Raw genomic sequence first — 13,775 nt, 5'->3', positions numbered from 1 at the left:
CACCTATCATCAGGTAAGTCAAGCACCTTTGCTATAGAGAAAGAGAGTGCTCCTATTTATTGAAATTATTGTCAGATTTGGATTGGATATTTTTGTGGTATGTTTCGGCTGACTTATAACACAAGTTGTAACACTTCTCAGAATACCAATTAAAGAAAACTTTGTTGGTGTCATAACTTGTGGCTTATAATGGAAATTATAACAATAGTTTTAACAACAGTTTTCAGAATACCACCCCTGGTATATAGAAACATGTTATAGCACTCTGAATGATAGACTGGAAAGATTGTGTACTATAGCCACTCATAAATCTGCATTGAAGAAGTAAGATGGCACGTTCAAGTTAAAATGCAAGAGTTCAATAAATATGAGTCATACCAAAACCATGTTTTCTTCTTGAATTACAGCATACATATATATATATATATATATGTGTGTGTACTTATTTTTATTTATTTCTACAATAAAATGCTGTTCTAAATAACAATTTTACAATATGCATGATAGTAGATGTTTATTCCAATATCATAAAGCCCCAAAATATATTGGATAACATGTCATATATTCTGCTTAGTTGGATATTACATTAAAGACTAGACAGTCATAAGAATAAGTATAGTACAACATAAGCTTTCTTTTTTTTAGTAATGAGCTGGCATTTAAACCTTCAAAGTCTGGTAGATGGAAAAAACTCAAGTTCTTAATTACAAAAGGTCAGGAATCGGTCACAGTTTGTCAATTAAGATTTCTTGTCTTATTCTTGTTTGAATTTGAAAGTCCATGTAGAATTAGCAAAATGAGTAAAACAAATCTGAAACAGTTCCTTTCTTTGTCTACTATGTCAATTTTGTTGCATTTTCAATTTATGATAGACAATTTCAAACAACATGTACATATCTGCACTATGTAATATTATTTTCAAATCTAATTTTTCAGTAAGGATGGCTCTGCTCCAAACCAAATTTCTTGCACAAAAAAGAGGAAATAGATAACTTGATCTTTCTCATCCTTTTTAACCAATTCTGTTATCTGAAAACAAACAAGAACAAGTACATGTACACAAATGCATCTATATTTATAGTTCTGCAAGGAAATTGCCTTAAATGTAAAACATACTACGAATAGATGGACTTAACACAAAAGGCACTCCACAATAACAATTAGGTAAATGCACTCTAGCAATGTTTAAATGCAGAATGATTGCCATTATCATACTTTATCAAATTCATTAACTATTAAGCTACATCACATGAAGATGGTGCACATTACTAAAGAAACACATGATAATTCATAACAGCTAGCATCAAGAAAAAAAATCATTTATCATCACAAAGTTAAAATGCTAAGGAATTATATTTACAGAACAAAACCATTGTGATGCAATTTCATCTACCATTGTAGACACAGATTAACAGCATAATGTTGCGCCACTATTTATGTAAACTTAATTCAAGTCAGGCATTAAGGCAATACAAACAAAAAGTATGTGTAATATAATATTGTAGTCACTTATATATGCAAAACTTAGTTACTTCTCTACAGATGTATTTACAGATAAAGGAAAACTGTACAATACAATCTCTTAAATTACATAAAAACACAAGTTTGATTAATTCTTTTCATTCACAAGCTTATCAAACAGCAACAAATTTCATTAAAAAAAAAGATTTTTGCAGTTTCTGTATAAATAATTATATTTGCTTTCAGATTGTTTAAATTTTTATTTTCTTATAATTGATTTGTCATTTAAGAAGATCAGTCTCTTTTATTTTGATATCTATATTGTTATCTATTGATATCATCATTTCCTTCAAATCACAGAATATTGTATTCTGAGGAGTAAAGTATGGTTTATGAATCAGTTTTTAGTTATTCAATGAATTTCTTCAGATTTTTACATATGATATTTAGCTATTGAATTCAGAAATGTATATCGACTTTTGAGAAATTAAACTGCAATAAAGAAAAAAAATGTAACAGAATTTTCAGAAGATCATGGCAATAAAGGGACCCTATTAAAAACAACAACAAACAAACATACACTTGGTTCCATAATATAAATCAAATGTACTTAAAGAACACAGTCAAATATGTCATTATATCTGTTGATGCAATTCTCCAGTGATTTTTCAGTAATCTAAGTAATAATGCATTTAACATTCAACTCACAAGCATTAGGCCAAGCAAAGGAATAGGAACAAAACATAATTTTGGATGTTCAGTAGTATTTCAGTTCAAAATCAATAGCTAGACATCCTGACGATGAATATTAGTGACAAACGTGCATTATCTTATATTTTGTATGAGTTCAGATAAGTAATGAATTACACATACACTATATATACTTTGCTTTTGATATATACTGAGGATTTTCTTTTATTGAATATTATATGCCTGCTAGAAATGACTCAATCACGCAACTCATTCTCAGTTCTCACTCATAACTATGAAAAACAACAAAACATACAGTAAAATATAGTTATCTATTTCTCTTACCAAATGTAAAACTACCATTGCTTAACGTCTTATGCATACTACAGATTGCTTTATTAGATCATTACATGAATATATCAACATATCAGGGTAGGAAGATGACAGTCATTATAAAATGGAAAAAAATAAAATATTATTTCAAACAAAGCACTGAAAATGATACCATAAAATAGACAAATATTTTTAGAGAGATTATGATACAAGTAACCCACTGTCAACAAGAATATCTTGGTCAAAATGAAATATGCATATAATTATTGGAGAAATGCAATAATCTTGGGTATTGATGAACATGTAAGGAATTCCAGACTAGATACATTTTCCAAGAGGATAGATTTATTTTGTCAGACATGAATAGAATTAATTCTGCCGAACTTAAGAAAAATAAAACAGCATTTTATCAAAGATAATGAAAAAGAAAATTAGTATATATTTACACATACTCACACATGTAAAGAAGTAAGTAGCATATATATAATAAGGATGAAAATATATTCTTATGCTAGACAAGAAGAAGCATACAAGTAATCTTAACATATTAATTGCTTAATTATCATTATGCTTTGCTCAAAAGAAATAATGGTAACAATTAATCCTCTTAACATTATCAACTCACACAATCAATTTCTTTAGACATACCATCCTATATACTTCAATGTCAGAATATTTGTTGCAGATTGAGCCACACCTCAAGGGTCATAACATATATTCTGGAGTTTTGATATTGCAAACTTGATATATATTTCTAAATAATTTCAATAATAGTTTAATGTTGCTTTATCCCCCTTGAGATCAGTACAAAGGAACAGAGATAGTAATAACTTACTTATTATCTTTATATTAATGGAAGGAATTTTACTTACTTCATAAGAGAATGCTGTTTTCACAAAAGCATCAAATGTCTAAGTCTGTGTACATCCTACAGGAACTTGTAATTCCATACTCTTATTTCTCTAGGTTGTTCAAAAATTTTAGACTTAACATACTGCAAAACAGATCTTGGATTCTAGACATTAAAATCTTGAGAAAATCAGAGAAAATGAGAATGTATAGATGAACTCAACATCAGATGTAGGGCATAATTTGCAAAACCCCAGATGCCATCTTAAAGGATTAAGAACTCAGAAATGAGAATGTGTATGTTCTAAGTACAAGGGATGTATTATATAACAATTAGGTATGTCATAGTAGGGATTCCCTTTTCTATCAGATATGTTATTTTGTCAGGGTTGGGTATGTGTTGCACTTTCTAAGTAGGTTAAAATTTTGGCCACAGAAAGGGATGAGTTAGTTCTTTATAGAAGGAAAAACCTTTATTGCTCATCTAGACTTTTTATTATGGTTTCAGGGTTTTACTTCAATATCTGGAGGAGAGCAGGCCACATTCATTGAGGGGCCAATTTCATAAAACTTGCTACAATACCAAATTTGCAATTACTGTTTTAAGCTACTAAACTCACTCTATTAGATTGTTTGATAGTAACTTAATACAGAAATTGTGCATTTATTATTATAACACTTCTTAATGAAACAGGACCAAGAAGTAGTCTCTCAGTTGCGGGACATGATGCAACGTTCAACATGAACCTGAAAGTCCATCTGACTGATCTGAGGATCTAGGAGACATGAACAGACAGGACACAACTTAGCAAAGTGCCTCTGAACATGCCTGACAAAATCTTCCTCTGGGTAGTTGTATGGGAACTCAATCACACACTCTGGGCATTTCTTAGGCTCCTCCTCGGGAGGAGGGGGTGGACAGGTTGGCATGGGAGGGGCCATGGGGTCAGGTGTCGGGCTTGTCATCACTTCTTCTGGGAATTCCTGGGCATCTACAAACTGTGCATCCTCCCTGTGAAATTAATTGAATGACAGATGATGTTACAGTATGCAAATGTATTATTTATATCCTAATCAAGTAATGCAGCAATTGAAAACTTACCTCATGAAGGAAGCATTTCCTTAATTGTTGTGGGATCTGGCCTACTTGTTATTTTGACGACCTTTAACTGATTGTGTATTTTTTTTTCTTGCCAATTTGTTCAATTTCTGTGTATTCATTAATTTCATTTTAAATTAAATTTTTAATTAACTATTCTGTCTGTAAAACACCTCATTTTATATATTTATCATTAATTTATCAACTGAACAAACAAGTGGCAGAGGAATAAATTATTTTTCACTGGTATATGCATAAATACAAGAATATAAGATATAAGTATAAATATGGAGGACCATTCTACATGGAAAATATGTAAATTCATTTCAATTTGATTATATACACCTTGGCTCATGAATTAAGACTTGAAACTTTCATTGGTAACATGGTATTGTCATTCTGCAATCATGCAGCTGAAAATCATGCAATTGGCAAGCATACTCAATGCTTTCTATTTTATCTCTATCCCTCTATGTGAAAATATAAATTGATCAAATTTCTACAGATTTCATTGAGGACTAGTCAGGTTTTGATATTGTTTTACCATAAATAAGATGAACCCAGGTCAAGGTCCTTTACATACCTCTAAATGGGGTTAAGTGTCATTATTAACAGTTGGATTTTGCAGAAAGAGGCAATCTCCGTATTATTTGTCCCAATGTTAGATATATGACTGAACTTTACCTATCATCATCAGCCTGTTCTGTTTGAACCATCCCACAATCATTCTTCCCTTCCAGTTTGGAGGACATCATCTTGATTGCAGCTATCTTCCCTACAATTCGCAAAACATAAAACCAGTACACAGCAAGGATCAATGACAGAAGTTTTGTTGATAAAGCAAAACTAGCACATCAATGATGTGGAGCTCATCCGGCATCTCGCAACACAATTTAACACAATTTTAATTTCAGCCCAGTTGACACTGTAGTGAATTATATTGGTGACATAAAATGAGGATATAGAATTGAAATCAATGAAGAAATGACATAGAAGCATTTTTTGTGATCTATGAATAGATTTCATATGAATTAAGTATTAATTATTATCTAGTCAAAGTTTCTTAACTCTGTGTAGAACCTTGGTGAACCTAATGTAGCTCTCAGATGGAACAAAAATAACCAAACTCAATCAACGAATAAGTAAGCAATTTTTGTGAGTTTTGAAAATATATGAATAAATAGCAGATTCAATGAGTTTCAAAATTCTATGTTTAAATCTTGTATCACCACCTCAAGCTATTATAGAAAGCAAACAAAACTGAAATTGATCAACAAATGAAGAAGAATTTTTTTTTGTGATTTATGTATAAATTTTACATAAATTAGAATAAATAATTTTCCAGACAAAATTTCAAAATTTTGTGTACAAGTTTGGTGAACCTCATGCAGCTCTACCAGATGGAAGAAAAAAAATCAAAATCTGTCAACAAATAAAGAAAAAGAGGAATTTTCTGTGATTTATGAATACATTTTGCATAAATAATTTTCTACTGAAAATTTTCAAAATTCTGTGTAGAAGTTTGGTGGGCCTCATGAAGTTCTACCGGATGGAAGAAAAAATATCAAAATCTGTCAACAAATAAAGAAGAAGAGGCATTTTCTGTGATTTCTGAATAAATTTCGCATAAATTAGCATAAGTAATTTTCTACTGAAAATTTCAAAAATCTGTGTCGAAGTTTGGTGAACCTCATAAAGTTCTACAAGATGGAAGAAAAAAAATAAAAATCGGTCAACAATTAAAGAAGCAAAAGCATTTTATGTGAAATTTTAAAAATATGAATAAATTAATTTCGAATAAATTAGCATAAAAATTGTTCTAGTCAAAATTTCAAAATTCTGCGTACAAGATTGGTGAACCTCATGAAGCTCTACCAGATGGAAGAAAAAAAATCAAAATCGGTCAACAAATAAAGAAGAAGCATTTTATGTGAATTTTTAAAAATATGCATAAATTAATTTTGCATAAATTAGCATAAAAATTGTTCTGGTCAAAATTTCAAACTTCTGTGTAGAAGATTGGTGAACCTCATGAAGCTCTACCAGATGGAAGCAAAAAATTTAAAATCGGCCAACAAATAAAGAAGAAGAAGCATTTTATGTGAATTTTTAAAAATATGCATAAATTAGCATAAAAATTGTTCTGGTCAAAATTTCAAAATTCTGTGTTGAAGTTTGGTCTACCTCATGAAGTTCTACCACATGGAAGCAAAAAAAATCAAAATCGGTCAACAAATAAAGAAGAAGTAGCATTTTTTATGAATTTTGAAAAATGCGCATAAATTAGCATATTTTATGAATTTCAAAATTATGTGTAGAAGTTTTGAATGCCCCACCTAGTGCTATCATATAAAGCAAACAGAATTGAAATCTGACTTGAAATGGCAAAGTAGTAGCATTTTGAAATTGTGGACGGACGACAGACGACGGACGCCACGCCATGGCATAAGCTCATCTTGCCCTTCGGGCCGGATGAGCTAATGAAAGCAAAAACAAAAGTACCATGCATGACTAAACCCACCTCTTCATGCTTACATGAAACAATACAACATGCAGATTTTTACCACAAATCATGCCTGGAAGATACACCTAGAAGATATACCTAGAAGTAAAACTACACTGCCTCTAGTTGTACTTCACAATATGTTACTATGACATTCGCAGAAGAGGTTTACGGAACACCATGTGTAAACTCTTGGAAGGACTGAGATAAGAAAAGTGGATAGAATTGGAGGTGAATTGGAAAGACGAGAAAGAGGAGGTTTAAAAGAGAGAGACTCCTGCTCCTGAAAATGGACGGTCAACCTTCCCGAAATGTCAAGTCTACTCTCTTGCTCCCGCTACCACTCTACTCGCCGACTCAAGCCAGCCTTCTCTCACCTACTCAAGCCTTCTTCTCCAGCCTGCATACTACTCAGCTTTCTGCTCCTTCTGGTTTACTGTCCTTTTAAGGACTACACTCATTTAAAAAAGAATACTCTACTTTCAAACCTCCACTTTCTCGCCCTTCCAATTCACCTCCAATTCTATCCACTTTCTTATCTCAGTTCTTCACAGATTTTACACATGGTGTACCGTAACACTCTTCTGCGATTGCTCATTCCACCAAGCATGCCTTCAAACATCATCTTATTATGACATGTAACTAAATCTTTAACAGTTAAGTATATAGATCTTAGTTTTGGTATGAGCACCAAGAAATTTTCAATAGCTGCAGAGCTATAAATGTAGCTATGATTGTTGCATAATACTTGCTATAGATTTGTAAACCATAGTCCCGCAATTTGTGTTTTCTATCGGTAATAATGTAGAACACAAAAACACATTGTCCCATATATGTGATTCCATGTAGGTAAATGTATGTTTGTAAATGACAAGTACCTTCTGGTAGGACATCTGGTTGGAGGGGCTCTGGCAGTAAGGCAGGGGGAATGGAATCTGAAGCATCAGACAAGACTGCATCTTCAACCATATCTGGAGGGTAGCGAATACTGCCCAAGTTCATGCTATCAATAGACACTTCCATGAGGGCTGAGGGTAAAGCGCCTTCTGCATAGGGATTGCCATAGACAGAGTCTAATGGAGAAGGGTTACCACTCTGCATTCTAGGAATGGATGAAGGGAGATGGTGAAGATGGTTAATTGTGAATAAATCCCAAGCATGGAGGACATGGGAGAGGAAACTAAATATAACTCAGTAAATGAAGTGCCACATCAGAAACAAAACAAACCTGAACATAAGAAGTGATACAATCCATGCATAAGTTATTCCACGCTTGCTGTTAGGATATGTAAATGCAACATTTGCAACAGCCACCATTTAAATTTACAAATGTATTCAAAAAGAATCATTTTACTTGTAAAATGTGGATTTGAAGCCCATTTTTCCACAACAAATTTTACTTTTGAGAGTTTTATTTCAATTCTAAATCTGAAATAACAAAATTTCACCAAGACCACAATATATGTATGGCAAGTGACTGAATATGTAATATTGAAAACAAAGTTATTGCTTCATCAACATGAAAAGTCATAATATGAAAGAAAACCCTTTTAACTTCTATAACTTCTTATGTATAATTACAGTACAATATAAATCAATGTTTGATATATTAATCATTCTCCTACCAAAAATGCATATCAGATCCCAAGATTTAAGATCCCATTATTAACATTCTAATTGAATACATTTGGATCATAAATGAAAGCTCATTTAACTTACGGAGGAGAAGGGCTGGTCTGCTGAGCATATGGGTTAACAAATTGTTTTGGTCGGTCACTAGGTTCTTGAGGCGCTGGAGCTGACCTGCGCTGGGACTCCATGTCAAACTTGATACTCTCATAGCTGTGTTTCATGTTGGTGTAGTCATTAAGCATCTTATTATTCTTGTCCTGTAGCTCAGTATTCTTGCTCTGAAAGAAGACGGATTAGTTAATATTGGTTATTTAACAGTGCTAAGAGAAGGGGTTACATTAAGGACACCGCACACCTTACTATTAATCTGCAACCCGATTTCATAATAAAACGTAGTAGAATTTGATGCTGATATTGAGACATGGAATATCTTACTTTGTAATGCTCAAAATCATCATATGAATAATACCTATGTTCAAATCTGTGACTATGCTATAGATAAGAATACAGGCGAATTTAATATCTAGTCGTAATGACGTCATAGTGGTTGTACCACTGGCTATGATTTGATCCTATAATAAAAAGATACTTTTCATTCACATTTTCAGAAATAGAGCAAAATGCTATTTGCTCCCAATCGGGATGTGGACTAGTCGTAGGGTATGCTGTGGCTTTAAAGGAAGAGAGGAGAGAGAGAGAAAGATAAAGAAATGAAACTAATGCTTTATACATCAGTTGAACTAATGCTTTATACATCAGTTGAATATGTCTGTATAACCCAAACGTAATTAAAGTGTAATTTGTGTTGAAACACTTTAATATTTGTATGAAAAAAACCTGAAGTGTTAGGAAAAGGGAAGATATTTACCTCTATAGACTGGTATTTCAGCTGCCATACACGCTCCATATGTGAAGCCTTCTCACGCTCCTCCTGCATAAACCACATGAAATTATAATATATATTAACAAAAACACTGGGTGTTGGGCACGAAATATAGATAGCATCTTCCATGAAAATTACAATAATGACAAGTTTAGAATACACAATACATGTTTGGGGAACTGTAACACAAAGGTTTATCTCATCAATTCCTAAATAACAATGGCCAATCAAAATCATTATGGTAGGTGCATTTTCTCCAAACCTTTGTGATACATCCAGAAGAAAACTTTATCAATGTGTTCAGGAATAAGAGCAATATTCTTAATAGTGACCTGATACATGCGCTTGAAGCTATCAATCTCCTTCTTCCTCTCATCAAGTTCCTTGGAGAGAGAACACATCTGTTCATGCATCTCTTTCAGATCAAATGTATCATCACGAGAGGCTGGCCTCTGGAGGGCTCCCTCCATCTTCACTGCTACGGCGGGCAGCCCGGATTGAGTACCCATCTCTTTATTGGTCCCTGCTGCCTGGCTGCCCTGTGTGGCTTGGTTGGTTGTTGCCTGACTAGCTTGGGTAGTCAAGTTAGAGGCTTGGACACCTGGTTGAAGAGACAAAAAGTTTCCAAAGATAAGACAAAATGCTTCTAAACAGCTATTTATTTTTCTTTTTTTCTTCTTTTTTTTCGGGGGAGGGGGGGGGCAAATGATTAATAACAATTAGCAAGAGAAGTATGACCCCTTTCACCCAAGGCTGCAAAATATAGAAAGGATTCTCTCATGTTATGATCTTGATACAGGCCTCGAAATAGGATTTTTGGGGGGCAAGGCCACTTTTTTGAGGGGCACTTTTTCACTGAGGCCAGGCAGCAGAGGGCACCAAGGCCACTTTTTAAGGGGCATGTAATAAATTATTTGTAGGTGTTACAGTTTCGCGGCGGGGGGGGGGGCTTTCCATAGTCGATGTTATACATCAGATTCATTACCAAACCACATTATTTACTTAAGAAAAAATGAACTTTACGCACGACTGGTGATACCTTCTTGAGCTACATGTAATTAAATGTGAATCTGATTAGCACCCAAGAAAGTATCACCGGTCGTTCGTAAGTTGTTCGTAACTGACGAACAGCTTTATGAAACACTCCCATTCAAAGTACTGTACTTACGCATCGCGCGCGCTCGCCAGGACAGTACAGCGCGCGCGACATTTGTGTAGTACACATACGGAGCTCGCGCTCGTCCATTCTTATGCTGCAGCTTACATAGCATATGTAAAGCGCGCTAGCGGCCGGCCGGCTGGCCGGCCAGCTGTGTATAGCTAGCTCATCGTTCGGCGCGGCTTCGGACTAGACTGCATATATGCACTGGACGTCGCTGGTAAAGCTAAGGTATTGAATACTTTTTAAGATCGGAGAAAAGGTTTTCCTCGCTCAGAAAAAAGGTGCAGACTTTCAAAAGAGGTACATTATATATCAGAAAAAGGGCACATTTATGAGAAAAAAGGGCACCACGGCCATATAAAAAAGGGCACATATTTAGTGGCCGTAACTTTTAGCAAAAACAGAAGAAGGGCATGATGGCCAGTAATGGGGGCATCGACGGCCATGGCCGTTGATGGTCGTCGATTATTTCGAGGCCTGTTGATATCTAGGCCGGGGGGGGGGGCCTCGGAGGCCCCCCTCTCAACGAATCGCGCGATATTTTCGCAGCGCGAATTTTTTTGACCGCGCCGCTCGCTGACTTTTTACTTTCAAGTCTTGCGCAACTTTTGAGACCAATTTTGCGTCACCCGGATACGTGGTTACGAAATTACGCAACATTATGTAAGTGCATGTCAGACCAAAAATTGCTCAAAAACGTGATTTCGTGTACGAAGTCAATGCAAATTGTGTTTTCAAACAAAATTCATAAATGCATGATTATTTTTAGTTTTGCTGGTCTAAATGTATTTATTTTATGCTTTTTATGATCACAGAAGAGTCCCCAACGAATTTCATTGAAAAAACAATGAAAAACAAAAGGTCAAAAACAAAGAAATACATAAGAAATTGCAAAAAACAATATAATACATAAGAAAAAGATTTGATATCGCAATTTTTTTCATGTTCACTTGCTGAGAACACCACACAGAGTTTCTATACCAAAAATTAGTACATTTGGAGCATTATCTAGGGAGTTAGAGGAAAAAGTATGATTTCGCATACTACATGTAATTACGCATAAATTTGCATAATCACTTAATAGCAATTCGCATGAAATAAATCACTATACAATCTTGTAGATTATGTCCCAGGCAACCCGCATGCCAATTTTCAGCGCGTTCGCGCGGTCGATGGCCGAGATCTCCCCGGCCATATGAACTCCCAAAATACCCCGGCCTAGATAGGGTAAAAGCTAAGTACCTGTAGTTAAAGTAAACAATGAGTTTATAGAAAAGTTTTTATAAGCAATATTAATTGTCATCATATCTTCATAAATCAAGATGGTTAAGGTTAGGTACTATTACATAAAATCAACTTTGGGAAATCATGAATTCATGAAATCTAGGCTAAACAAGTGGAACACCTCTGGCAGTCTAGCCTGTATTATGCGATTCGATATAGCAGCAGTGCTGACTTTGAAAACGGCTATTAAATATTCACAAAAGAAAACACTCATGATAATAACATACTATGTACATTGCCCCAACATGACCTTTGACCATGATCATGTGACCTAAGACATGTGCAAAACAAACATTCATATTTGATTACCCTTATGTCTATGTTTCATGAACTACATGTGTAGATCCATAAACTTCTTTATGTTATGATGCCAATTCAACAAATACACCAACACGGCCAAAGTTCACTGACCCTCCAGTTTAAACACCTTTATGGCATCTTTTGGAGGATTCCTACCAAGTACCCTAAATGACCTTTGATTTTGGTCAAGTGACCTGGTGAGTGTTTCATCAACATTTTCATCCTACAAGCTGACAGATCTGACATCTTTCTCTGACTTTGATTGGCTGAGAGGTACTGTTACTATGGTAACTCTCTCAGATAAAATGGGACTTGTCAGATAAAACGTCCGACAAGTCCTTTCATAAAACGCTCCCCTGAAACACGCACAAGATATTCAAAAATACATGGGGGCTATTCCACGGTTACTCACGTTACATTTGGAGACACCTTGACTCATACTTGGAGCTGTAACTCCATTATTATTGATAGGAACTAAACATCTCCTTATCACAACAAAGTACTCAGTCTGACTATCCTTTGTATAAAAACAAAACTTGAGCAATTTTATTATGCTCCTGGCAAATCTTTGAAATGTGTCGGTTACTCACGTTACATGATTTGGACATGCACAAAATGAAAAGTCGGCATAAGTGAAAAGTCTCCTCATACAAGGCTTTAATGAAAGTTGATTATATCCATTTCAAAGAAGTATATTAGGGAGACAAACTTTGTATATAATTAAAAAAATAAAGAACACATGGTTTTTACTTGGGGTGCAGATAATATGGTTACTCACGTTACATTTTGTCCATGTATGGTTAACAACACACATGTCATTAAAAATTCAATAATGTGTGTAAAATTCATTGCTAGGAACATCAAAAAGAGATTCTATACCAAAAATTGTAACAATCGGAGCTTTATTGGGGAGTAGGAGGGAAAAGTATGATTTCGCTTACTAATTATGCATAAATTAGCATAATCGCTTAGTACCAATTTGCATGAAATAAATTACTGTATAGTATTGTAGATTATGTCCAAGACAACCTGCGCGCAAATTTTCGGCGTGATCGTGCAGCCAATGGCCGAGATCTCAAGGGGGCTTGGGAGGCCCCCCCCCCGGGCCATATCAACTCCCAAAATACCCCGGCCTAGATAGGGTTACAGGTATAAAGGGCATTTAATGTGTTGTTCGAACACTCTTTAAAGTTTGGTTAATCGAAACCAAGTCTTACTTATGCACTCTCGCATTGTGAATACTTCTACTGATATTCAATTTTTTGTGTGATTGTACGACCACTGATATTTTGATGAACAAAGAGTCATATCAAAGAGGTGTACCCTCATTTTGCTTTTAATTAATCAAAAATAACTTAAAACTTGACATCCCACAGAAAATGTTACCTAACTGAATAATTTTTACTGGTTACTCACATTACATGATGGTTACTCACGTTACAAAGTTACTCACGTTACAGTTTTTTTTCATCATTTTTATTAAAAAATTGTACTTTTTAATGATTTTGATAGTCATCACTGTGTCAAAGATTGTTTGAAGGAAGAGAATTCAAAATCCCACCAATTAACTGGGAAGAAT

The 13,775-nt window shown here is 34.4% G+C and overlaps 1 protein-coding gene across 3 annotated transcripts in view; it reads right to left on the bottom strand.

Annotated features, from left to right (window-relative positions):
- Window positions 1-434: 434 nt before the first annotated feature.
- The window catches only part of LOC121410553 (tax1-binding protein 1 homolog), a 41,569-nt gene continuing 28,228 nt past the window's right edge, over window positions 435-13,775 (bottom strand). For 2 of the 3 annotated variants that reach the window (XM_041602720.1, XM_041602719.1), the window contains 6 exons: window positions 9,783-10,051; window positions 9,436-9,498; window positions 8,655-8,845; window positions 7,814-8,037; window positions 5,117-5,207; window positions 435-4,345 (listed from right to left, as the gene is read on the bottom strand). In XM_041602720.1, the coding sequence (XP_041458654.1) occupies window positions 4,045-4,345; window positions 5,117-5,207; window positions 7,814-8,037; window positions 8,655-8,845; window positions 9,436-9,498; window positions 9,783-10,051 (1,139 nt within the window). In that variant the 3' untranslated portion in view covers window positions 435-4,044. The remainder of the gene's footprint in view (window positions 4,346-5,116; window positions 5,208-7,813; window positions 8,038-8,654; window positions 8,846-9,435; window positions 9,499-9,782; window positions 10,052-13,775) is intronic. The other variant, XM_041602721.1, reaches the window with a different exon arrangement.

The sequence above is a fragment of the Lytechinus variegatus genome, chromosome 3 (assembly GCF_018143015.1).
Source record: "Lytechinus variegatus isolate NC3 chromosome 3, Lvar_3.0, whole genome shotgun sequence".
Classification (NCBI taxonomy): domain Eukaryota; kingdom Metazoa; phylum Echinodermata; class Echinoidea; order Temnopleuroida; family Toxopneustidae; genus Lytechinus; species Lytechinus variegatus.
The sequence above is the reverse complement of the archived record's forward strand: the minus strand, read 5'-3'. Positions and strand labels throughout refer to the sequence as shown.